This window comes from Syngnathus leptorhynchus, chromosome 22, assembly GCF_054491065.1.
Source record: "Syngnathus leptorhynchus isolate UIUO chromosome 22, UIUO_Slep, whole genome shotgun sequence".
Taxonomy (NCBI): Eukaryota; Metazoa; Chordata; class Actinopteri; order Syngnathiformes; family Syngnathidae; genus Syngnathus; species Syngnathus leptorhynchus.
Genome location: NC_141216.1, coordinates 967037 through 992965, shown reverse-complemented (window position 1 = coordinate 992965; position 25929 = coordinate 967037). Strand labels below are relative to the sequence as shown.

General features: G+C 40.2%; 1 protein-coding gene across 1 annotated transcript; it reads left to right on the top strand.

Annotated features, from left to right (window-relative positions):
* The first annotated feature begins 18334 nt into the window (after positions 1-18334).
* Positions 18335-25162, top strand: gsg1l2b (gsg1-like 2b). Its single transcript, XM_085904392.1, has 5 exons — positions 18335-18785; positions 18947-18994; positions 20521-20673; positions 22824-22935; positions 23004-25162. The coding sequence occupies exons 1-5, from the start codon at positions 18485-18487 to the stop codon at positions 23302-23304; spliced, it is 915 nt and encodes a 304-aa protein (XP_085760518.1). The 5' UTR covers positions 18335-18484; the 3' UTR covers positions 23305-25162.
* The last annotated feature ends 767 nt before the right edge of the window (positions 25163-25929 follow it).

Below are 25929 nucleotides of genomic sequence, written 5' to 3'. Positions count from 1 at the left end.
TTCCCTCACCAAGGCTACAAGTCAGAATGACATCTTTTGTCACGCGTGGCTGATTGTTTGGGTTGTCGACCTTTTTGGAAACAACCTCGTATCAAAATCGGGGTCACTTATGGTGGCTTTAGGAGCTGCCGGAAAAATCATTGTAAAACATGATAAGAAGAAGAATCTAAAGGTAGCTGTTCTTTTCAATGACCACTTGGGGGGAGTATTTTAAAACATTTAGCTGCGTATCAAATTATCTTTCAAAAATGTCCTCTCTCCATCAAAGCGGAGAGTGAATTTATCCCAAGCTATCTTTGGCTCATTTACATTCATTTACAATTTCCCAGCAAAAAGCAGAATATTCCACTCTTTCTGAGAATGTTTCGAAATAAATCAGAAGGCTATGATAGATAGATCGATAGATTGATAGATAGATAGATAGATAGATAGATAGATAGATAGATAGATAGATAGATAGATAGATAGATAGATAGATAGATAGATAGATAGATAGATAGATAGATAGATAGATAGATAGATAGATAGATAGATAGATAGATAGATAGATAGATAGATAGATAGATAGATAGATAGATAGATAGATAGATAGATAGATAGATAGATAGATAGATAGATAGATAGATAGATAGATAGATAGATAGATAGATAGATAGATAGATAGATAGATAGATAGATAGATAGATAGATAGATAGATAGATAGATAGATAGATAGATAGATAGATAGATAGATAGATAGATAATTATTTTCATGATATTTGACATTTCTCTTGTATTTTCACTTACCTGATGTTTTGAGAGAATAAAAAAGAGGAAAAAGAGCCTCCCTCGTAAAGTTGCCCTGGTCTTCTTGCTCAGGATGGATGGCAGGGGTGACATTGCCATGTTTACATTTAGAATGAAAGTTATTTCATGAATTTGATCGCAACTTGTCAGCTCTGTGAATCATCCAACACAGGTGCACTTAGTCTGCACTAGTCACATTGCGGCAAATGAAAATTCACTGTATACATTGAAAGATTTGCGCAACAAGATGGCAAAATTAATAGTCCGCACTTGCTCGATAGTTTTCCAAAGATGGTCTTTTCTGACCTGTAAAAAGTAAAACTCCATGACCATAATCCATTCTTTGTGTGTTTGAAGACAAAGTCAACGCCTTCAACGCCTTCAACAACGCCGTCCTGCCTATAGTTTGAGTTGATCTGGAAAAGTGCATGAAGAACAGATCGCCTCTCCTACTCTGTCCTCCTCCCACCAACCAATCAAGAAAAGGACCAGGGACTAATCTGGTTGTCCCGGAAATATGTTCCACGAGGAGCAAACACGCACTTTAATATCATGTAACATATCATAACACTTGCACATTCAATAATGAAGAAGAAGAATAGCCTGTTATGCTTATCATTTGGTCATCACAAGCAATGCTGCCAATTGTGAATTTTTGCTTCAGTATTGCATTGTATATTTTACTGAGGATTATTTTTCTATGTTGCTGTAACTTTCCTTTATCTGTGTGGCTTTTCTTACAAACAAACAACAAAAATGGTGGACTTTCTAAATGTCTTTAGAGTATGAATGTGACAGATGAATTAGGATTATTATGTTCCAGGATCTAGTGCATCAGCTATATATATATGTGTGTAACTATGATGCATGAAGGAACTGCTGAAATTCAATTGCTGCCAGCTCCACAAGTATGACAATATGTGGCCGTGATAGAATCATATGTCCACGTTGGGCTTCAGTAAAGGCAACATTTAGTGCAGAGAGAAAAGCATACATCAAATTGATTGGATTTTCCTGTTGGATGATCGAAAGTGCAATAAAGCAGCTGCAAAATAGAAAGGTAAAATCTCTTTTATTCTTCATTAGTCACTGATGGTGTAGTGGTTCACTCCGCGGACTTCTGTGCACAAAGAACGAGTTCAGTTCCCAGTCAGTGATAGTTGAAAAGTGCTCATGTGTTTTGTTTTTCATGTGACCTCTGATTGACCTGCAACCGGCTGCTCAATAAAAATGCTTAAAACACTCAACAAAATTACTAGCATGGTATGAGTATTCATCTATGGATGAGAGATGTCTCTATAAAATCCCCTGTCGGATAGTTTTACTAAATTATGCACGGGCACATACCAGAAGATTACCGTTAAGTTTCAGTCATGTCAAGTTTCTTGATATACTTTAGTTTCCAAAAAGTGTTTTGACAAAGCAGTTGTAAAGATGTTGCTTTTTAATGACCTGGGGATACGCAGCCTCATAAATACGGCTATTATTCCAGTTAGTTTACGACCCTATTAAGAAAAAAAATGTCGGGGCTTCACAAACAGAAGGAAAAAAAAAACCACATGAATATTCAATTAGCTCCTTTAAATTTTTATAGATCTGCTTGTGTGTTGCCAAATTATTGAGTATAGCTAAAGAAAACTACAATGTTGTCTTTCGGCCACATAAAAACGTCGGAGCAGGTCACACTAGTTCATCTTTGCTCATATTTTAAAAAGATGAATGGTACTAATAATTCCCTGCAATTTTTTAAAAGCAAAGACAATTTCTAATTTTAGTATTGACACATGACGTCGTTGCACAATTTGTCTTGGCGGGCCACATCTGGCCCCCGGGCCTTGGGTTTGACACAGAAAATGACTGCATGAATACAGCACAACCAAACACTCAGGGAAGATTGATTCCTCGTATCCTTTGTCTGTATACAGGTTATATAATCCAAGCGTGCTGTCGTTACAGCCAGCAATTTAGGATGTACGTGTCTTACGTACACATACTGCTTTTCTGTTGTGAAGATGTGAGATCAAATCCACAAATAATCATAAATTAAGGAGGTGAAAGTGGAGTCAAAGTTGAGAGGGGTCAGCCACATTAACATGCTTTGTATCCTACCTTGGTTCTCAGCTCAAGTGGGGGTTTGGCTTGGAAGCACGACGCAGCTGTGAGTGTTTACCATCATCTACAAATGCATTAGGAAATGTTTAGCAGACACGCTGTGTGCTATGCGGAAGGCTAAACATGTTGTACCGCTGATGAATAAACTGTTTGGCTCTCACATGCCTGCAGCTATGTCCTGATGCATCTGGGGAATTGCATCTGATGAAGCCTGCAAATATTTGATGAAGATGCCAAACGGGTGTGAAAATAACGTCAAATTCGTAATAGAGTGATGACCTAAGCAGTATGGGGGGGGAATGATCAATCATACTGTACAGTACATTTCCAGAATGACCAAACCAGTGGGAGTTACAATTTGGATTATTTATTTTTTAACATACATTTTTTAACACAGTTAATTTTTATTTAGGGTTTTTTTTTTGTTATCCATTAGTTTGATTTTAATTTGTTAGTTTCTCCTTTTTTTTCTTTCTAAAATTCCTACCAGTGGGAGCTACAATTTGGATTTTTGGCATACATTTTATACTGCCATCATATTTGTATATTTTACCAGAGTTACTTTTGAACTTATTTGGCTTTTTTTTTTTTAATTCATTAGTTTTCTAGTTTCTAATGTGTTGGTTTGTATCTGTATATTATAGATCACATACAAAACGTGAATATTTACATTCTTTGATGAGCAGACTGATGACAGGGGCGGTCGCAGGGGGTAATGGCAGCTCTCAGTCGGAAAAACAAACAAGCGGCCGCCTGTGGTCGGTCGGTCGCTCAGGAACATTGCGCCTTGGTCAACAGCGGTCACAGCTCCAGGCGCCACGTTGCTTGGTCGCCAAACAACGGCATCAGCACCACATCCAGTTTAGCTACAAAGAATCGAATCACTCCCAAATCCAGAGAGAAATGGAAAAGAAATGATTCATGTGAAGGAAAATACTGTCTTGATTTTATTTCCAAATCAAATCATCCTTCAACCAACAAGATTAATGAACACAACACATTTAGACATAGGCCTTATGTCATCAATAGGTCAGGGGCATTTAATCACCTAGTAACCTTTCAATCGTCAATACGCAAAATGTTGGATGTTGAAATGTGATTCCCGCCTGCGTGTGTGGTGCTGCAGACAAAAATATTTGCTTGGCTTTGGTGTGTAACACCAGATGCAGTAGTGTTGACATGGATCCAAACAATGTGTAGCTATTCAAGAAGACTTGTACGCTGAGCCAGACTATATATGGACCACGTACGGTAAAATGGCTACTACATCTTACAGATGGCCCAGATGAACGGTATGTTTGCAAAAGTCCTTTCAAATATCTGCCAATCTTTTTCATCTCATATATGTGCTGAATTTGTTCAAGCTGCTGAGCAATATTGGAATTCCTGAAGATATGCTGGCATTACTATTTGACCCAATGAAATGCCTACTGTGGAAAAGCAAACATGACGTCGTATTTTGGAGTGTGACTCATTGACAACACAGCCAGAGTCAATAGAAAGTCTGTTCGGAACACGGATGATGCAGAGTGGCTGAAGATGTCAAGTCAAGGTTTGTCTGAATACAGGCCAGACGTAATTTGCCACCATCCAATGCCACTGTCAAACTTGGCCAGGGGACCTGGGGCAAGTGAGAAAAACACCTCTTAAGGATGTTAACAGGGCAGTGACACACGATTCAACCCTGTTAGTTCTTCTTAACTGCTCCATTTGTTGTTAATCCAGGTGGCCCACAGACACTGAGATCCATCTTCACCTGAACAAAAGCTCTCTAATCTATTCATCAAACAAAAATGTCCTTCAAGTATGAACATAATTGATTGATCTCAAAAATAGGAGAAGTGAATGAGCTTCAATGGAGAGTTTTGATTCCAGCTCCTCCTGTTATGCGTGCCAGGCCACACATTGACGTAAAATAGAATCACTCCCTAAAATTAGATTGTATGTGAAAGTTCTAGATGTGCCTATCGAGATAGGTCTAGGAAGCATCTGTGAAAAAAATGTTGACACTTATGGGGCGCATAACCCGACTCCCTTGAGAATTCCTCAACGTAAACACCATAAATTGCCTGTGTTTGCAGGCTGTGGTCCAAACACTATGTTTGGGTTCTGTTTGTACGACCTCTTCCGTCCCAAGCAGATTTAGCTGCAAGTGTCTTCTACTTGATCTCCCTTCCATCTCTTGATACGTGACCCATCACTTCATTGAGACTGGAAGGTGGGGTTGAGTTCTGACTCATGTCCACATTCTTTATCTTTGAGGGATTACAAAGTGAAGCATCTGGTAATTTTCCCATTACATAATGCGAAGATTCTTCTCCCTGCAAGAGAAGATAAGCTCCCACGCCAAAAAAGGACGATGTGCAGAGCGGCCGGCAATGGTGTCCGAGTCTTCTGTGCTGGATCATCCTGCATGCTCATTTGTCTGCAGGTTGTTCCACATGCTCTTGTTTTTCTCACATTGTTGCTCGCTTAAAGGTCAGGCGACTATCTCCTGTTTACTTTGTGCGGCTCTCCATTTTTTTTCTCCATCTTACTATGACCTAAGAAGATATATTGTCTGTTTAATTTTCTTCATCTAACTTTTAAATGGTCAGATTTTAATCATGAATAATGATCGAATAGAATCATAATTTCATGTTTATAAAATTAACATGATTAAATCTAGTCATATTTGCTTGAAATTCCTTTCATATATTTTCTTTCATGTTGAAATGATACAAGGGTATGTTTTCTTTTTCTTTTTCTCACTGCAAGATAAGCAAGTTGAAGAGATGCAACAAAAGCAACATGCGACTTCCCCTCATGCCTACCGACAAACAAATTATCTGGAGGGGGCAGTGTTGTGCTTCTTGACTTGTGTATGAACCTGTGCAATTGGTGCAAAACATGAATTTAAAAAAAAAAAAAAAAAACCCGCTCATTTCTCACCTGCCTTTTATTCTGACATTTAAATTCCCCACACTTAACGATGCCTAAATTAGCCACTTTAATGAGCAACTTGTTGAGAAAGTTCAAAAAAAGAAAAAAAATGTCATCCCTGACAGGCAGATTGTGAGTTTACTCAAGTGCTGGCATAAATTGCAGCAAGAACAATTAGACAAAATGACTCAGTAATTATGCACACAATCATTGGAGAAGAAAAGCACAGAGGTGATTGTCTTAAGATTGGCACCTTAAGTGACGCTCATGTGACTTTTTGTTAGCGGGGCGTAAGCGTATTCTCTGCTGCTCTAATGACTTGATCTCTACAATAAGTTGCGGGGATAATAAAAGTGATGATGGATGGAAGACAGCAGAGTGTTGGTTATGAGAACGTGCGCCGTTGTGGACAGGATCAATAAAATGTTGTTTTAGTGTGACAAAAGATATGTATTCAAAAACCCTGACTACAAAACTCATGAGGATAAGGCACTGAGCATCTGACAGTTCCTGACTGAGAAGAATTGTAATAATTCTGCAGGCATAAAAGTTCAAAGCAACAGTCTCATGTTGTAAAAGAAAACTATTGGGAAAAGCAAAATTATTGGGAACTCGTCTGTTTAAATAGTTTCAAGTATGAGATTTGGAAGTGCCAAAATAAATCCTGTCACAATTTCATTTCCTGTCCTTAAAAAGCATTTGTGTCTCCTCCATGATCCTCTCAATCACATTGCAGCGGGATAAATGGCGGAAATGAAATCAGACCGCATTGTGCTGGAGGCAATGAGACAAAGAGAGCGCCTCGCAGAGTTTCCACTGCACAATGGGCCATTTTCAGCTTCTCATATCATAACTAATGATTATCAATGTGCTCCTTACGCATAGTGAGTTGTATACCGACCTATCTAATACTATGTGCCTGCACACAGACTTTTGGAGATCATCCATCACATCAACTCCATTCGTATATGCATTTCAGCTTGTGACTTTAAGAATATTAATTTGATAGTGTGGCAAGTTTTAATTTGAGTGTGGGAGTAGAGCATGCATGTAAAAGTGATCTACATTTTTTAAACCCATTCAGCCAGTGCACACATAAATTGAACATTTTCAGCAAAATATGAAAAATGAAAGGGGAAAATATGCTCCACCATATTACTCAGCCAACAGGCATCCCATTTAGCCTCACCTTCACACAAAATGAAACGGGCCCCAGTCCAGTGTGAGAACCTCTTATGAATACTAAATTTATGGCCAGTAGCAAGGAGCATTTCCCAGCTTCCCATTATCTCCTGAGCCGGCTATGACATTTTGACGCTCATTAGGATGCGGCGGTTATTGAGACAATGGCTGTAACCTGCTTCCTTTGATTTATGTATTTATTTATTCCACTGTTTAGTATGTATGCTGAGCCACCAGTGCAAAGCCAATGGCTCAATTGCTTATGAAGAAACTTCTGTTCCCAAGCCCTAATCGCTTTCGACCCAAAAGAAGGGATTCCAAAGAGAAGAGCCCAGGCTGGTTTCTGCATGCTGATAATATGTAACAGTGATCCACTGCCCATTCAATTTGTAAGCTCTCCATAACAAATTGCTTCATTTGCATACGCATGGTGGAGCGTGAGGCATCTTGGTCACATCGGATTGCTCTAAGTAACGGCAATGTGTCAGTGTGATTGAATTGTTTTACCCCTTTGGAATATTACACAATAGTAATCAAACAAAGAGACATGATTTTTATTGAGGACGAATTGGATTACTTGACTGTGCTCGATTATCTGATGACAGAATATTTCTGCCGCTAAATCCCGTCTCGGCTGCCTGTCAGTGCAAAAACTTTGGCATCGTTTTTTTGTTTTGTTTTTGTTTTTTGCCACCAGGGCTTTTACTGTTTTCTGTTGTTGTTTGTTTGTTTTGGCTTTTTATGCTTTCATGATTATTTTAATGATCATTTTTAATATGCATTAAAAAAAAGTGAAATCAGGGTTACCATAGAAACAAACAAGTCTAGCCTAGATTTCTTTTGACAATTTATTTAGGTTTCTAATGTTATTAATTTGAAAGTCTGTTATTTCTTTCACATTCCAAGAGTTATGATTCACAAAGTCAATTTGAGGCAGCAAGTAGCTATTTTTGTTTATGCAGCAATCAATTATGGAGGTGGTCTTGTTTTGGGGGAAAACAATTGTTTCCAATCCACCAGTCAGCAAAATGCAAAGACTCATCTTTACATTTTGACAGTTTGACCTTGATGTCATTCCCCATTGTTGTTTGCCACGCTGTGTATTTGTCAGCTTTGAATCAATGTCTCCTTTTCCACCTGCACACCTGCTCCCATGCAGCTGTCCTCCACCAATCTCTGGCTCAGATTGTTCGCTCTACTGTGAAGTATAAATGTCAGGCCTAATTATTGATGTTGTTAATCTTAGCTGGTTTCTCCAACATTCTAGCTCCAGATGTCTCTAGCAACTGCTTTTTTCTCCATCCTACCCAATGTAGCGTTCCACAGACCTTAGTGAACACCATCTGATGTCCTTTTTACAACAAAACCTTAACTCAAATAGAAAAAAAGGAGACAATGGATTGAATCATTTGAAATAAGATACAATAGAATTGAAAATAAATGGAAAAAAGCAATGCATTTTATTCTCGATGCTCTACTGTTATGGATGAAGTGACAGAAAATCGCTCAGCCAACAATAAAAACGACCTTTGGGAGAAAGTGTGACAGGGTACTTGGTCCATGTCAAGCTGTCAGCATGTGAATGCTTCACTGCACATGCACATTTTGCTTCTATTGTACAATCTTTTAGTATCCGTCCGTCCGTCCGCTATAAAATACGCTGAGCTAAATAGTAAACCATCCCAAAATGCACATAAAAGCAAAGAATGGGAACATCAGCCAACCAAAAAAGTTGTGCAGAAAGTATACACTTTGAAGAAGGAAAAAGAAAAGATAGTTTGAGTCCAAAACTTCATGATAGGGGAAGGGGGAGGGGGAGATGAGGAAGATGAATGAATGAGGGACATGGCGCAGATGCTTGGATAAATTATTCACTTCCTTCTTCAATAGTGTCCTGCCAGCTGCCTTTCATGACGCCTGTCAGGTGCCCACTGAAGATAGTGAGGGGAAATGTCACTCATGTCAAAGAGTGGGTGGAAGAGAGGGAAGTTAGCCCAGAAGCAGTTTTTCTTCAAGTTTCCAAAATAACGGCAAGCTTTTTTGATGAAAGAAAATCTCATCTTAATTGATTTGTTGAGAACAAAGATCAATGCGGATCAGATTCAAAATGGGAATTAAAGATGAACATTTACGTAGATACCAGGGATCGGAATACAGCTTCTTACTAGTAAGTTTTCAAAAGATGTTCTCCAACCATGCAGTGTCAAAGAGGACATACTGTATTTGGTAAAGAGCTTTTTTTTGAAGCGCAGGTAGTCTTCAAAAAAGTGCACTGCAAGCAAGCTAACCTGAATTTTTGCAGAACAGTCAACTCATTTACATAGAATCACTCAATTGCTCCACTCATGCTGCAAGAGCAAATGTGTCATGTTGTAGCAGAATAGAAGCAGTTCAATCCAGTGTGATGTGAATACAAGCCAGCAGGGGACTGGGGATGGAGGCGACCAAGAACGACTGTGCCCTAAGATATTCTCCCCCCAAAAAAGCGTATTTTCCCATCTTAAAATAATATATTTGCCCACACCGGCAAATGGGGGTGCTACCTACTGTCATGCTGCTTCATAGCCACTATCGTCATCTGCCACCTCCAAAATGACCTCATTCAGTGGCTATGTGTTGCTGTTCCCAATGATTGGCATCAAAAACAAGGATTTTGCAGACTGACCTGAGATTGAGTGCTGAACTCCTCACGCAACAATGTACCATAAAAGCAAACTAGCAGATTTTCACTTAAGCCTCACAAATCTCAGTCTGTTGGAGTAAGCCCTGCAGGCCTCCCTTCTCGTGATGTGCAAATGCACCTCCCGGATTGGACATGATTGAAAAACAAATCAAATCAATCTCGTGTACTGAATATAAGTCAGCGTGCTAATTGCTGTGCAGCCATGGCTCTTGTTTTTTCAAGCTTGGCTGGATTGACCGCTGGGGTTATAGATAGATAGGCTGGAATTCAAAAATCAACCAGCTGGCTGAAGCATCTAGGGGAGCAAAAAAGGAAAACAAATGTCTTCTATTACTAGAGATTAAGATGGCTGCTCAGCCTGTTCAGCTGTCAAACAACTGACAAACTCAACGTAAAAAGAGATAGAGACCGAGACGAGACTAACTCAAGGAGGAAATAAAGAAAGATTGTTTTCTCTGTCAGTCAGACAACAAATAGCCCTGCGGGGCTATTGACTGTGTATGAAAACTAATTGGTAACTTACTGCAGTGCTGGACGTGGAAGAAGAAGAAAACTGAGAAGACAATTGTGGAAAATCCATCATCAGAAAATGAGCATCATGATTAAACCTTGAAGCCAGGTGTCTGACGTGTATCGTCTGACAGGGTCTAGGTACTTGAGACTTGAGACAAATGGATCAATCAAGTTTGGAAAATGCGGAAGGTACTTTGACAAAATTGTGTCACTTGTTATAAAGGGACCTGGGAAAATTTTAGGGGGAAAAACACAACTACACGAGCGGTCTGCTTTAAAATTCAAGCTTTATTTTTCTATGGCCGGGGGGTTGTTTTAGTTATCTGTTTTTATAACTAGGGCAGAAACTGCCGTTGTGCTTTGTATTATTCCTCCTTCACCCAAAATAAGCCTTTTCACTAATGAAGGAACGCATACTCAGCAGGTTTATGGATGTACGTACACACGTATGTCGATCCATTGTGGACTGGAAAGAATTGTGCACAATGTGGACTGGAAACTCACTGGGGTCATCATTATTCATTGTTGTGTGCTCCAGGCTTAACCTTAATTTTGAATTGTTACGTAGATATCCACTAGTGACCAATTACTAGTCAAAGCACTGTATTGTGATTTTTTTTTAAAGTGCATTTGAAAAAAGAAATAGGTTCCCTCTAAAAACAATCTTAAGTCTCAGAGTTTGTTCAAGGTTGCAAATGTTAAAGGTCCTTACACAGTTCCTTGTTGTACTCCGGTGTCAAAGCACAGTCAAAAATGAACTTCTTGACTATTGTGACCAAAAAAAATGAAAATCATTGGCAAAAAGTCAACTGGGGTCTTGAAAGCAGCTTGAAAAATAGCACAAAAAGCAAATCCAGTTGTGAGATTATCCAATGGATAATTGTTTGAAATTGGCTACAGAGCAGACTGCGATCAAGTTTTATCGACGTAAGAAGCTAATAATGGAAAGCCGAAGCACCTTTTCTTCACTCTGACAATTTAAGCTCCTCTTTTCACCTCAGGCACAGAGACTTGGTTTGAGAAACCTTCATAAAGAAAAGAGACAGCCTAAGATTCAACCATCCGTCTTTATCTGCACAGACAAGATGCTATTATCTCATTGGTACATACACAACACTGGAACAACAGAGAATAATCAAAGCGTGACTTCAAAACGAAGACCTCAATTTCCAAAAACGTACTTAACAGTGTGAAGAGAAGAAGCCATTGAAGTTGTTTACTGTGTTCCCATTTTTAATGAAGCGAGCCAGACACGCTCTTGGCCAGAGGAGAATGCGCTCCATTCAGTGGAACGTATAGCTCGGTGCTGATGAATGGGCTGTCATCAGCCATTGTTGCCAAACCTCTGTCTCCTTGACACGGACGGACGGGGCCATTTCCTTGGCGGCCAATCACTGCCTCAGACTTCTCATGGTCTCAAGGCCAAAGGTCATAAAGGTGGGCACAAAGCTGAGCGGTTCATGAGGTCAGACTGGAACAACTTGTCCTATGATGACAAATAGGTTTCGGGAGTCTTGTCCGACAAAACCAAACGATATCAAGTACTATGTCTGTATTCTGTCACCAATGAATAGAATAGGACAATATGATATGGCATTTTCCATGATGTTATGCATGTCCATGCATTGTGCTGTGGTGCTTTGTAAAAGGAAACATTTTATTGATTGTTTGACTTGAGTTCGGGAAACTAAATGATATCTACTATAATATTCCAGAGGTCATGAAAAGAAACGTGGATATCTGCAGACTGCCAGGTGACATGACAGGAGCACCAAGCATGTTCTCCTGAGGGACTTGGCCACATGAGGCATTCAACACCACTTCACCTGAATGTCAAAGTCAAATAGACAGCACTATATTTCTTCTTTTATGATATCATTTCAAAGACCTTTACTGAGGTCCCAGGTCCGTGTCTTACAGGAATTGCTTGACATTATTCTTATTCACAGTCCTGTCAAAAGTTCTCGCCATGAATGTCACTGCATTTATGTCTGACAAGCTTCCTAAAATGAAGATTGTATTTAGTCTCCTTGAACTCAAAGACTTACAGTTTATAACTTACTTGGAATAATTCCTTGCCCTCATTGAAAATGTTCAAAAGCTTCTCAGAAGACCATAACATATTGAAATTAAGCACTTGTCATTGTATAAATATGTAGTCCAATCAAGGTTGAAAGATTCTACTTCACTGTGGGACATGTTTTCGTATGGTTTTCACAAATGAGCTGTCAATAGTTTTGTTGCTTGTATCTGCTCAGGATGCTCGGACGAGACGATCTGTATAATAAGTCTAAGAGCAGAGCATTTGCGCCGACACGTTTGGAGGACAGACATCCCTCCAGAATGACAATGAGGGAGGAGCGCAGAGCCACAGCTGGACGTGACAGAAAGAGATGAATGAGGCCCTCCCGAGAGGGAGGGAGGGGAAGCTTCAACCCCTCCAGCGCACCTGCTCACACCTGTGCTCCACTTTTACTGGCCCCAAAGAAGATGACAAATATCAAACTTTCACACTCAGTTTGCAAACTTTGTGGAGTGGCAAAAGATTTTTGAAGAAAACAAAGCCTCAGATGCAATGAGCCAATGAATGAATGTGCAGACAAAGGCTTTTTTGCCATTACCTTTATAAAATGACACTCATCAATAATGAAGCAAAGAAAAAATGCAATTTTAGTACTGATATAAATTTGACTTGTCACGGCGGGCCGCATCTGATGAGGGTATTAGCACATAAGCATGACAGATGCCATCTTGTATAGGGAGGGCAAAAGGTCTGACAAGCTTTCTTGACCTACTTTGAGCTGACAGATACTTGTTGCTTGTTACAGGATGATGCAAAAGAAGGAGTAGCAAATGTGGAAAACATGAAATATGTCTCCAAAATTTGATTTGGTAACCTCCAGCTATACAGCATCGAAGTTTGCTTCCTTCTGACAGCGTATCCTTTCTTTAATCACAGTTATTTTCTCCCCTATCTGTCAGTGAAATGGCTAATTAAAAGCTTTGTGCTATTCAGTGATTACCCCGGCCGCTGCGCGCTATCTAGGTCAGAGCGGCAGTGAACCCCGAGGTTACAATGCGCTCGCTGGCTGGCTGGCTGTATGCTTTCAGGATGTATGAGCGCCCCTCTGATCATCTCCTAATTCCCCAGATCTTTTGGCCTCTCTATTTTGGTTTCACACAAGGGTGCCGTGCACTAAACTTCAAACTGACTTCACCTCTTCAACAGCGCTGGGAAAGCCGCAATGCAAACGTACATCGAAGCCAATTTCACATTGCATTGTGACATGCTGAGGAAGAAGGAAGATCATCCTGGATCGCTTACGCTGCTAGGGTTCTTTGCATTCTACAATCAATAGCTCCTTAATTGACCCAGTCAAAATGTTTTTTTGAATGTAGCAATTCTAAATCAGTACATGGCCACCATCCACAACATCTGACAGCTGGGGTAGGTTCCAGAGTGCCCAGAACAGAAGCTTCCAAGCAAAGAAATTCAGGATGGAAGGTCACAATGTGTTTATCTGAAGGTAGGTTAGAAGTGCTTCTTTCCGCCATGCTATGCCTTTGCCCAGATTTGAAGAGGTTGTTTTGCCTTCCTTCCTTCCATCATCCATAGCTAATGGTGGAGCATGACTAATGCAAAGTCTGCTCTGTATCTAAACTAACCTGGAACAGTTTAATATATCATATTAAATATTTCCCTCGTAGCATTACGGATGAAAAAGCAATAACAATAACGCAGCGCTCATCTCACATTGACAATCAATGTCACATGACTTGCTAATTGCTGAGCATCGACTATTTCATTGAAAAAATCTTTCCATTTTCTTTGAAGAAAACATTATCTGATTTGACTTGGAGAGAATGCATTCTCTTTGCATATTTATTGATGCACTGTGGGAGTAGAATGATGCGGGACAATGAAGAGACTTGCATGAAAAATTCAATGCAAAAATAGGCTCCTGGTGGCTTGGATTGATTTTCACACCACCGTGTTTCTGCGTGCGTGCGTGCGTGCGTGCGTGCGTGAAGAAGAGAGAGTCAGAGAGGGCAGAACTAAATGCAACAGGGTACACACATCCAACCGGTATAGCCAAATATCTTTCTGTAGATACAGTATGTTCTCTCATTTGCAATTGAAAATTGTAACCATTCATTGTGTTCATCTGCAGCAGGGTCGCTCTAATTGATTTATATCCAAGCTTGCCGTGAGAGCATGTCCCCACCATCCCATCCCTATAAACTTGCTCATACATCTCAGGCGACTGAAGTAAAAACATATTGAGCGGCTACGGCTGCGATATTGTCATGCGCTTAAATTGATCTTTTGATGAAGTGTGCACAATTAATTTTGTTCATGTATTTCGGCATATGCATCGTCACCCACCATTCATCACGGTTTCATTTCACGCACTGTTAACACGTAAATTGCCAAAATGGGAAACGGGGTGAAGCAATTCTGCTTATCTAGTCCCGGCCAATTTCAATTTCAATTTTTTTTTTAATTTTGTCCGAGGATTCTTGCGGGATCGATTCTTATTTAGTGACTATATTAAATGTATAGACTGCCTATTATCATCAAATTTTAAGTGACCCATATCCAATATATCCTACATTAGCCAATTCCACACTGCTGTAATAATAGATTGGGTATTTATTATTTGCCCTCACCCAAGCAGGACATTGCCTTGCTTGGTGCATTCCCAAATGACATTTGCATGAGACCACATGTTTGCTATAACGTCATTTTCCCAAGATCCATCCCATTTTGCCAATGTATACGAAGGTGTGGTCCGAACTTGCTCTTTCTAACACGAGCCCTGTTGGATCCATCCGCCTTTGGCATACCTCCTCTGTCACAGTCAAGCTATCTGGCATGTTTTCCTGCTCGCAGTCCCGATGATTGTTCTTTCTTCGAATCCTCATCTTCAATGTAATTGCTCAATGTGCCCGAGCACCTGAGACTCCCAACAACATTGGGGAAAAACAAGAGTGCTCGCTTGTGAGATTCTTCACACAAACATCTTATTTGAAAGTAGGTCAGGAACCTTATTATGTGATTTCTTCAATCTGATTGGAGGAAGGTGGATAGACGCTGCTGTTCAAAAGTTTGGGGTCACCCAAATAAATGAGTGTTTTCCATCAAAACGAATATAATGGCACAAGGGTTTTTATTAGTTTGCAGCTAGAATAGTCATTAGCAATGTATAGAGTCTACTCCTGATTAGTTTCATGATATCCTCATTGAAGAAACTAGCCATTTTATTTGAAAACTAAGGATATCTCAAAGTGACTAAGGGGTGATCTCTCATCCTAATAAAGTCATCCAATGTGTTTTTGATTCATTCACGAATGGCTTTGTACTTTGATAGCCTGAAGGTTCCACCTCTTTTAAATTGAATATTGAGCTGTGTTCCACTTCAACTCTGAGAGAATGCTGGGGAAGAAGGCCCGTAAAGCAACGAGCGAGAGACGCACTTTGCTCATTGTTGCCCGTAAATCACATTCAAATTAGTTTGCACTTCAGGTGAGTTTATCAGCAAGTCAAGGTTTGCCATTTGCCAGTGACTTGAAGGCTCCGAGGGATCTTGACATGATTGCTTTGCCATGTGAATCACTCGCACCTACACAAACATGCCAACAGGCCTGAAGTGCAAGTGTAACCTTGACATCCTACTATGCATTTCATCATGAGACACATTACAGGAGCGGGTCATTATCGTGTCTCATTACGAGCTAGCGGACCCGGCATCATCATCATCTGTGCGTGGATGAGATGATTTAACGAGGACCTGGCTTCTACGTGTCACGGGTCTGATGGGAGTATGTGACGACTAGTTTTTTCCTTTTTCTTTCTATTTCACTCAATGATCTGGGCCTTTTTTATGATTCAATATGTGGAGTAATTTAACCCCAACCAGACTGATTGTTTTGTGTTTAAAAAATAGATCTATATCAATACGTATAAACATGTCCACATTGTTCTGTTTGTCAATAGAATTTGCACCAATATGTAGCCACGCATCAGAGTTTCAGGATATAGCGAGACACGGAGACAGTAAAATAAGGGCAGAGGTCGCAGATTGGGGTTTCCACCCAAACATCAGTGAGCAAAGGTCTTATTTGGCCAGAGACCTGCAATTACCTTCCCTTCATAGTGACATAGTCATTTTCCAAAGCAATGGGTCACAGAAGCTCAGCTCTTATTGTGTATATCATGTATACGTACTGGAATGTACCTCAGGCTAAACCACGGCTCACCGAAAAGTCACATTCAGCCATTTTATGGTTCGAAATAAGTCAAAAGTGTTTTTGGAGATGACAACATTTGGAAGCAAAATAAATGTTCCTCCAAGTGTGATAAAACTTTCAGACAGCCAAGTACAGACTCAGCTTGCAGGTATCACAATGACAGTTGGGAAGTAAACAAAGCAAGGGACAAATGATAAATATTGCTTTTCCTTATTTCACATGGCAGGATAAGCTAAGAGACGATGTGTGCAATTGCATCAAGAGCAAAAGTACAGCATAGGAAAAGAGTCAAGTGGTTGCTCACATGATGAGATGATGTCAAAATGTCCTCAATTTACTGCATATCATTTATGTGTATATGCTCATTCAAAATGGGATGATCCCTCAACATATACAGTACATTCCAAAAAAGAAATGTTTTTGTGCTTCACCAGCGTCAAGGTGGTTATTAGCAACTGCTGGTGTCACTGCGTGTTTTCAATGCCACCTCATTAGAAGAATAGTCAAACTGCCATAGCAACTGACAACGTTTTCCAGACTGGGGTGAAAAAAACAAACTATATTTTGTCATATATTTGGTTCCAAGTTGGTGCGATACACAGCAAATAGGACTGTGATTTATTTGATGTCCATTTACAATGTCAAGGACACCAATTAGACTTCTTCTGCTTGTAGTGTTTGTGTTTCTGATTATGATAAGAGCCATTCAAATCTTTTCATAATCACTCTTTGCACTCTTCACAGCAGAAACATGTTATCTATGAGACATTGCAGCTCTTTTATGCCTTAGGTTACGACCAGTGACACCACCTCGTCTTGGAATGTTTCTAATCTACCCATGAGACAGAGAAGGAGTCAAAAAGGAAAGCACCTGAAGGCAGCTATTCCAAACTCCGCTCAATCAGAAGGTGACGAGGGAAACAGCACGCAATCAGAAAAAGCCGCTTTGGGATAGCTAATCAAACTCTGAGAATGGCTTTTTGCTTCTCGGGGACTGTCTATGTGTGGCTTTGAAATGGAGAGGGCAAGAATGATGACTTTTAATCTCAAGCGAGAAACATGTACATGTGATCTTTCTGTTGGCAATTCAGAGATGATGCAAAGATGTCATTACATTCCAGACAAGTCAAGTCAAGTCAAGTTTATTTGTATAGCCCTAAATCACAAGCAGTCTCAAAGGGCTTCACATAGACAATCAATTGACAATAATTCTCAAAGCATCCCCTGATCTTAGGCTCCCAAAAGGGCAAGGAAAAACTCAAAAAACCCCTACAAGGGGAAAAATGAGAAACCTTGAGAAGGGACCACAGATGGAAGGATCCCCCTTTCAGGATCACCAGGCTGCAATGGATGCAAAGAGGGCACATAAAATACATCATATGGAAACCAAAAAGTGGATGCCCAGGCCAAAGCCAAGAGCTGTCGGAGGTGCCTTCGAATGGCTTTTGTTCAATGTGGCTTTTAGGTCCAATGACCTTGAAGAAGAGATCAACTAAGTCAAAGGAAAAAGATTGAAACCCAAAACCTCTCATCAGTCTTGTGTTCTGCGACGATGACCAGGTTTTCATGCCTGCTGCGAGTGATGGTAAAAATGAAGCTTCAAATTTGCTTCTCCAGATGCCACTGTTGCCCCTAAATTCAGAAAGTAGAGGGAGGACGACAACTGTTTCATGAATCATTTTGAAGCCTTCCCAAAATATCTGTCCATACTGATCTGAGCTTTTGATGCAGGGTGAAAGTATTCACGCATATAATCATTGACTGCGTGGTGCGCACGTCATCATCATCACCGCTCTTGCGCTCCTTGGGTGAGTGCGTGTTTGAAAGGGTGGGGGCTGAGCAGCGCACCATACAAAATGAGCGAGCGAGCGAGCGGGCTTCGGAGGAGAAGCAGATGCGAGAGGCGCGTGGAAGATCCACACAGCAATTAGCCGCGGATACCTAGATCAACAGGGATAGATAATCGGATTGGGAGACTTGGGAGGAGGAGAAATCACTGGGATTAAATCACTCCTGCCTGCCTGCCTGGCGCGATGGGAATAGACCGGCGGCGGAGAGCGTCGCTGGCTCTTACCTTGAACTTTCTGGCCTTGTTCCTCGCTGTGTCAGCTCTGGGAACGAGCCACTGGTGCGCTGGCACGCGCAAGGTAGTCAAGCCGTTCTGCAGCGGTCCCGTGACCACCAAGCAGTCTTTCTGCATCAGGTTCAACAGCTCCAATTTGAACGACACCCGGCTGGTGCAGTACATCTGGGAGACCGGCGAGGACAAATACGTCATGAGGAAGTTTCACACCGGCATCTGGTTCTCCTGTGAACAGAACATCAACATGACTGGTAACTTTTGCTTCTGTGGACAAAAATGGTCTTTTGGCAGTAATGCTAAGAGACATTCACACACAAATGGCTTTCTTCAGCCTGTTTTCTTCTCAATTGAATCAGATGAGCTCAGCTGAATTTGCACAGACTATCAACCATTCACTCTTGTTGTTTTGCAGGTGAAAACTGCAGGAATTTCATCTATGTTGCACCTGCCAATGAAAGAGGTAAGTTGAGAATGAATATTGATTCTCATCAACATCAAGGTCCATCGTGGCAACTATTTTCGGAAGAGACTTTTTTGTTTTCCCTTTACTCAGAAAATGACTTTTTTTTTGTACCTCTCCTTGTTTCGACGTCATCTGCCGCTTCTTCGAGATCTTAAAAAGTCCTCTTGGCCTTCTAAATGCTTGAATTCATGTCGTCACATTGTAGCATGGTAGCAACGATGATGAAGAGCATGCAAGATTGAGATCTAAACAGTCCCAGGTGTCCACCTCCATGACACCACTGATTGGAAATTGCTCCCTAGTGTGCTCTTCCTTGCTCTCTGGAAACCAGAACCTAACCCTGAGAAACAAAAGACAAATCAGACAGAATATAGTCAATAATAAACGGGAAATTTATTTTGAAAGCGTAACCATTTGGAACCTGGAGGTGGCATCTCTGATCCAATAAAAGCAAACTTCCTTTTGTAAAGCTACGCTGTCTAAATGATGTTTTTGATAGCAATCCATGAAGGGTTGATCACAACTCATTGCCTCACTACGTGAAACACCAGCAAGTCATTAAGTCACTGCTTATTTAACCCCAAAGCAAAGCTAAGCAATGCAACACAGTGAGCACTTAGCACTGATTTATCTGCGGCAAGGTAGGAGGTGCAAATCAATCTCCTCCATCGATTGGTTCTCTCTCGTCTTATCTGTTCCCTCAGCTGCGCCGCCTGGAATCAATCTTTTATGTTAGTGCCCTCTGAGTGTGAACACTATTAAACTGTTTTTTTTGGCATTCCCGTTTTCCCTTGAGTGGTGTGAGGACGGTAAGCAACAATATTCTGATGTACTTTTCTAAAATACATACTCACTTAGATTGACGTACATATATGTGGAAAAAAAAAAGGTAAGAATGTCCCAAAGAGGTAAATGCACAATTTAAGCGGAATTTTTGGGCTTCTTAAGGGGTCCCTTCTTGCAGCAGTGAGGAAACAATGTGCAACATTTTAGGAAAGAGCGACACTACAAAAACAGCAGATGGCTGCACGTGGCTTTCCAGGGAACACTCAAATGCTCTCCGTCTATTGTTTGGCCAGCAATCTGTTTTAACCAGACAACATTTATTGTCTGGCACACTAATGTATGCTACATTGGTCCTATTTTTCCAAGGTGAATACTTGCATAGCTCTCTGGTCCACCTTATGATAGATAAATGACTTGATAAATGCTTCATGCTGTTTGCTATGTGATATACATAAGTGCAGCCACCATACATATGATGAATGGGTGACATGTTTTTTTTATGCCTGTATGTGCAGGATTTCTCTCTGCGGGTCATTTATCCTTTCAATGACTGTGAAGGTTAATCATATGGGGTCACTCAACCACCCCAGCCGCTTCTTTGCATGTCCTCTCCAATTGCCCTTGTTTGGCATATTTGTCTTTCCCATTTGACTGCTTTGGCCATCTCCATGAGTCACTCAGCCATTACCTTCCTCCACTCCAGCAAGTTGATTGGTTCTTCCGGTGCTGTCTTGAAGGGGTGCTGTGGCTGTGCATCGTGGCAGAGTGCCTGTATATCATGCTCTTGGCCACGGGAGGCATCCTCATGTGGATAGAAGTGTGCCAGTTTGGGAACGTCATCGACGGCCTGAAACTCAATGCCTTCGCTGCCATATTCACCGTGCTTTCAGGTAAGTCAAAACCTTTCTGTCGCTTTCTTTTTTTAACTCCAATTTGTATTTCTTGAAGCCTAGTTATTGTTAAAAAAAAAAAATGGAAAGTAACTTTCCAAGACAAACATTTTTACATCCATGCTTCATATGGAAGCCAGATCAAGTCCTCTGGGATTTCTCACCACTTTCCAAGCCAGCCTTTCTTCCTTGATGAAGGAATTAATGATGACCTCTCTAATCCACTGTGGGAAAGTCTAGCGATACTCTGTTTAGCCAAACCGACTTTCTACGTGTGATTGACTTGTCCGCTTCTGAAGAAGCATTGGCTAAATAATTGAGTTCCTGCTCACCCTTCAGTCCACATTGAAGAAGTGTAATTGGATGTACATACACTTTGCGTCTGTTTCATTACAGCCACCCTATAGTGCTTTCAAGGTTGAAAGTTCAACTTAATTCCATAAATTATCGGGAAGGAGAATCTTTCACCTATGTACGACCTTCGAATATAAAGCAAAGGGCACACAGACAGTACGCACACGACTGACTATTCTATTTATTTATTTCACCCTGTCGTCTTTTTTGAAGAAGCCTTTCTGTTTTTTCGCAACAAATGTGTAGCGAAGGCTATTATTCAATCCCCTCTGAGCTCAATTTTCATCAGCTAAAAGGCAGAATGTTGCACTGGATGCCACATCCATTACCTTTAAGAAACATAAGGCAATTTATTTTGTACCTATTTCACACAAACGATCCCACACACGCTCACATCACGGGCAATAATTGTGCCTAATAGACTTCAGTGGATCCAAATGTCCTTTACAAATGTGCTGTATTGTCAACACCCGTGTGTTTACGACGCATTGGAATCAATTCCACTCAAAATTGCTTTTAATATTTACATCCAAAAAAACAAAAACCTATTTTTCCATCCATTATGCAATACGTTATGGGAGTTCAGCTGCAACTACAGTAGGTCCCCGATCAAAACAGAGGAGGTATTATTTCATATTCTTATTGTCAGTTTGCTTCAGCTGGAATTACCTGCAGGGGATGGTTGAACTTCAGCAAATTATTTGGTTTTAAATCATACGTCCAATAAATAAATACATCAAAAAAACAAATAAATGCATAAATAAACAACTAAATTCTTGGTGTCTTAGGTGGAGAAAAATAAAAACGAAAGCTCAGCTCCCTTTTATGGCTTCTCCAAGCATATCATCAAATCTGCTTCTAAAATGTTTCAACATGGACGTTAAGCTATTAAATGCTTTTTGAATGGAATGAATGGATTGGTGGCGTTAATGGCAGTCAAGGGGAACTACAGTACACATGATTACTTTTGCACTGGCTGTTAATCATCCATGCTTGGAATAAGAGCGTGGCTGAGGGTGTGCAAGGACAATACAGAGACCCGTTTTTACTGCCTCGCGATGGATGCACTTGTGATTCGGCTGACCGGCTTTACTGTCACTATAAAAACTTTCTTTGGGGTTTAACTGTCTGTGCTGCGAGTGTGGAGAAGAAACATAAAAGTTACACCATATGAACATAAAAAAAATAAAAAATAGAGAATGTTGAACTGATGCCAGATTCTGGCTCACAGTCTCTGTTCATTCAATTGTGTTTGAGATCAGGTCTGTGTGAATTGGTTTCATGTGAGTGTGAATAATTTGATCGTCGCTTTATTTATCCCTTGAGGAGAATTTATTTTGATTGTCTTAAGTAAGGCTCAATTGCCAACCACTGTAGATTGGAGTCCACAGAAATCAGATGGAATAAGTGGCATGAAAGATTAATAGAGGGATGCTCAAAAGAAATGTAACAGTTTCTTGAATTCATTTTCAGCTGTAGAAATGGAAAATTCTTACACAACTAGAGAAAGGCCTTAGAGATTCTTCTTAACTAGGACAACCTCATTCAAAACAAAAGCTGCTTTATATATTTTCATTTTTTTTTCAAGTTGAACGAACTGACTGCTGCTGTAAAGGGAGACCCCCAAACCACATCTATCCTTAATTATGACAACCTTTAGCTGCTGTGGGCCATCAGTCGTCTTTTGGTCACGACTGAATGAAAGTGGCTCGATGACTCCACTCTTTCATGTAATGTGATACTGACACGAAGTGGTGATGCCGGAGAAGTGCATCATTTCTTTGTGTGTGCGTCAGGCCTGCTGGGGATGGTGGCCCACATGATGTTCACCACAGCCTTCCAGCTCACAGTCAGTCTGGGACCAGAAGACTGGAAACCCCAGACGTGGGATTACAGCTGGTCATACATGTGAGTCAACAAATGATGAATTTCAATGTTCCATCTTTCAATTCCATTGAAATTGTCCCCCTCTTCAGATTAGCATGGAGTTCATTCACGGCGTGCATGGCGTCTTCCGTCACCACTATCAACCGCTACACCAAAACCATCCTTGAATTCAAGCACAAGCGAAGGAACATTGAGAAGAACTTGAAAATCAAGCAGAAGCTTTTGGAGTTGGACGCTCCTGAGCAGGTGTGGGACATGTACATCAGCTCCGTGCCAAGTACTGCAGAGGAACTGCTGGACCTTTCGTCCAATGATCGCAAACTCTCCAATACCTCCATCTTCTTGGACCTCAACGACCTGCCGGACCAGCATGGAGAAGAGTATTGCTAGAAAGGGCTATTTAGAAATGAACTCATTCACTGCCATTGATGAGAATAGATGTCAAACGTGACTTTGTACTGCGCTGGCAGTGAATGAGTTAAACATCATCACGTTGGTTTTTTTTTTTTTAATTATACATTGATTATTTGGTTGCAACAAAAAAAAAAAAAAAGCGGGCCTATAAAGCCCTGGGAAGCATAATGTAGCTGTCTGATAAAAGATCTGCACTTATCTAAAAAGCAAAACAAGACTCGGCCATTCATAACATCACTGACAACATGGCTAACTAATCTAAAATAGAAAATAGGGATGTATTCTTGCAGGTTAATAAAATATCCAAATCTATATGTCTGACTATAAAAAAAAAAGGCATTTGTCTTGCGAAAATCGATTCCAATAATTGCTTTGCATCAAGCAGAAACTGTGAAATTTGACGGACAAAAAGAGAATACTACTCGAGCATCTGTTGCACAATTTTAAATTGAGGGTGCCAAAGTCGAAGTGAAATTCATGTAAAAACTTTTTTTTTTTACTTAAACAGTTGACTTTTTCCCGAGCATGCATTTGTGTATGTAGTGTATACTGATGCTCATGAATTAGTCGAGTTGTTAACCATATTAATCGACTCAACATGCCTCAACATCACATTTCATGCTCTTTACTGGGGAAAAAAAAGTGTTGTGGATAAATTGGCCTTGTAATGTACAGCAATAGGCGATTAGTTCTTGATATGTTCTTACATTGCTTTGCTGATTGGCTATCATGGCTCTAATACTTAAAATAATAATGATCATTGATGCCCTGTAAATTGTTATATCTACCCTTGCTCAGTTGAATCCAGTTTTTATACCGAATCAAAATGTCTTAGAAGGATGTTCATTGCCTCCTTTCATCATAATTGATGTGCATTTAAATTCTTAATGTATTTTTTATTTTATTTTGTGCATTGGATCTTTTACAGTTATTGGTGTATCTGATACCGTCCGGCGGCGTAGGTGAGTAAGCACTTATGTAGGCACACGATTGCTTTTTATTGAATAAAAAAGTGCAGAATTGCTGTGAGTGCATCAAAATGAGCTTGTCTACTAATGGATTTTGGGTTCCATAGAGTAGTTACTGTACAGCCTTCATAACAATAGAAATGTGTATAAAAGACCTCCATTATAACGGGACAGGCTGTGCTGAGTGCCTTTGCTCACAGCAGGATGCTTTCCATAATATATAAACAAAAAAAAAGTCTTAACTCATATAAATGAGGGTAATGCTGTTTGGTCATCTAGTATGTAGCAAATGCACAAGCTGCAAAATGTTATCAGTGAAGGGTTACAATGTGTCTGCTGTGTTACTATATCATACCAAGTCATTTTAAGTGCATTTCAAATCATATGTGAAAATTGATTACTTATGTTCAAGTCTGAATTCCATTTTATTAGACTGAGAACTGAGCATGTTTTGTCCTTTGGAAATATTTTGTGGATTATTTATTTGTCATTTATGTTCTCTTAGAGATTAAAATGGCTCTTTTTACAACGTTGGCCACTAGATGACAGTCCTGTCATAGCAGTTGTGTTTCATTTTCACCCGGTGAATTAACATCTCCGGGTCCTGGAATACAGAGTTCGTGAAAAAACAATTCTTGGGGTGAAAAAAAAAATGCATGAAAATACAGTCGAGAAGAATGTTTCACGGATTTATTTTCATTTTGAAAGAAGTCAACATACAGTGCAAGACAGCAACCTATTTTTGCACCGCAACTAACTGAAAATTCGTCTTCACATTGCTGCCAGGATCCCCTAAAAAAAAAAAAACATTTGCAAAGCAATCAAACGCTACAGGCTCAGAGTGACTTTGGGGACAATAGATTGCAAGATTTATTCTTTTGTTTTTTGCTTAAAAAATACTTTGATATTTCTTTTCAAACTAGTGCAAATACATGCAAAAATAAAACCCTGTATCACAAAGCCTTCCAACCCCCTTCCCCCCAAAACATTGACTTCGCTTGATTCTGAACTTGTCTCGTTTGGGTTTGTCATCTTTTAAAGAGCATTTGGCCTTCTCACCCAGCCAAATGTGTTGACCCAAGAAACTGCGCACACACACAGGGGGCCAAGTGATCCACATCACTTCCACCACCTCCATCCATTTAGCCACATTCATTATTCAAGAATACAAAACCACTCAGTCAAATGTGAGCTCATTTAAAGATTCTCTCACTCAAGCTTCTCCGTCGTTTGCCGCATAAAATATTCATTGCTTTTTCGGGAACAGGACTTGGATGATGTCCCTGTATGATTGACTTGATGACGATTAAGAACTAATGTGTAAAAAGGAACGATGCACCAACTCCTTTGCACCAATTAGCCACATTGTGCATTTGAGCAGACGTGGATGAATTGGGAAAATGGGTAGCTGAGAATCAGTTTTTTTTTTATGACTGTGACCAAAAAACAGGACCATCTATTTTGCTCATTTCTAATGCTCACTGTGCTTGGTCCTACAAATACTGTACAGCCTGTTAGGACTTGGTTTTGTCAATAGAAAAGTGTCAATATTGTGGAGAGGTGAGGAAGTGGAAAAGGAGCATTGGTATGTATTCATGGATTTTTCTTTCTTGAATCAATGAGTGATTTGTGC

Coding starts and splice junctions, on each gene's coding strand:
- gsg1l2b (XM_085904392.1), top strand. CDS start 18,485: ATGGGAATAGACCGGCGGCGGAGAGCGTCGCTGGCTCTTACCTTGAAC. Junction 18,786..18,946: donor ACAGAACATCAACATGACTG/GTAACTTTTGCT, acceptor GTTGTTTTGCAG/GTGAAAACTGCAGGAATTTC. Junction 22,936..23,003: donor GATTACAGCTGGTCATACAT/GTGAGTCAACAA, acceptor CCCCCTCTTCAG/ATTAGCATGGAGTTCATTCA.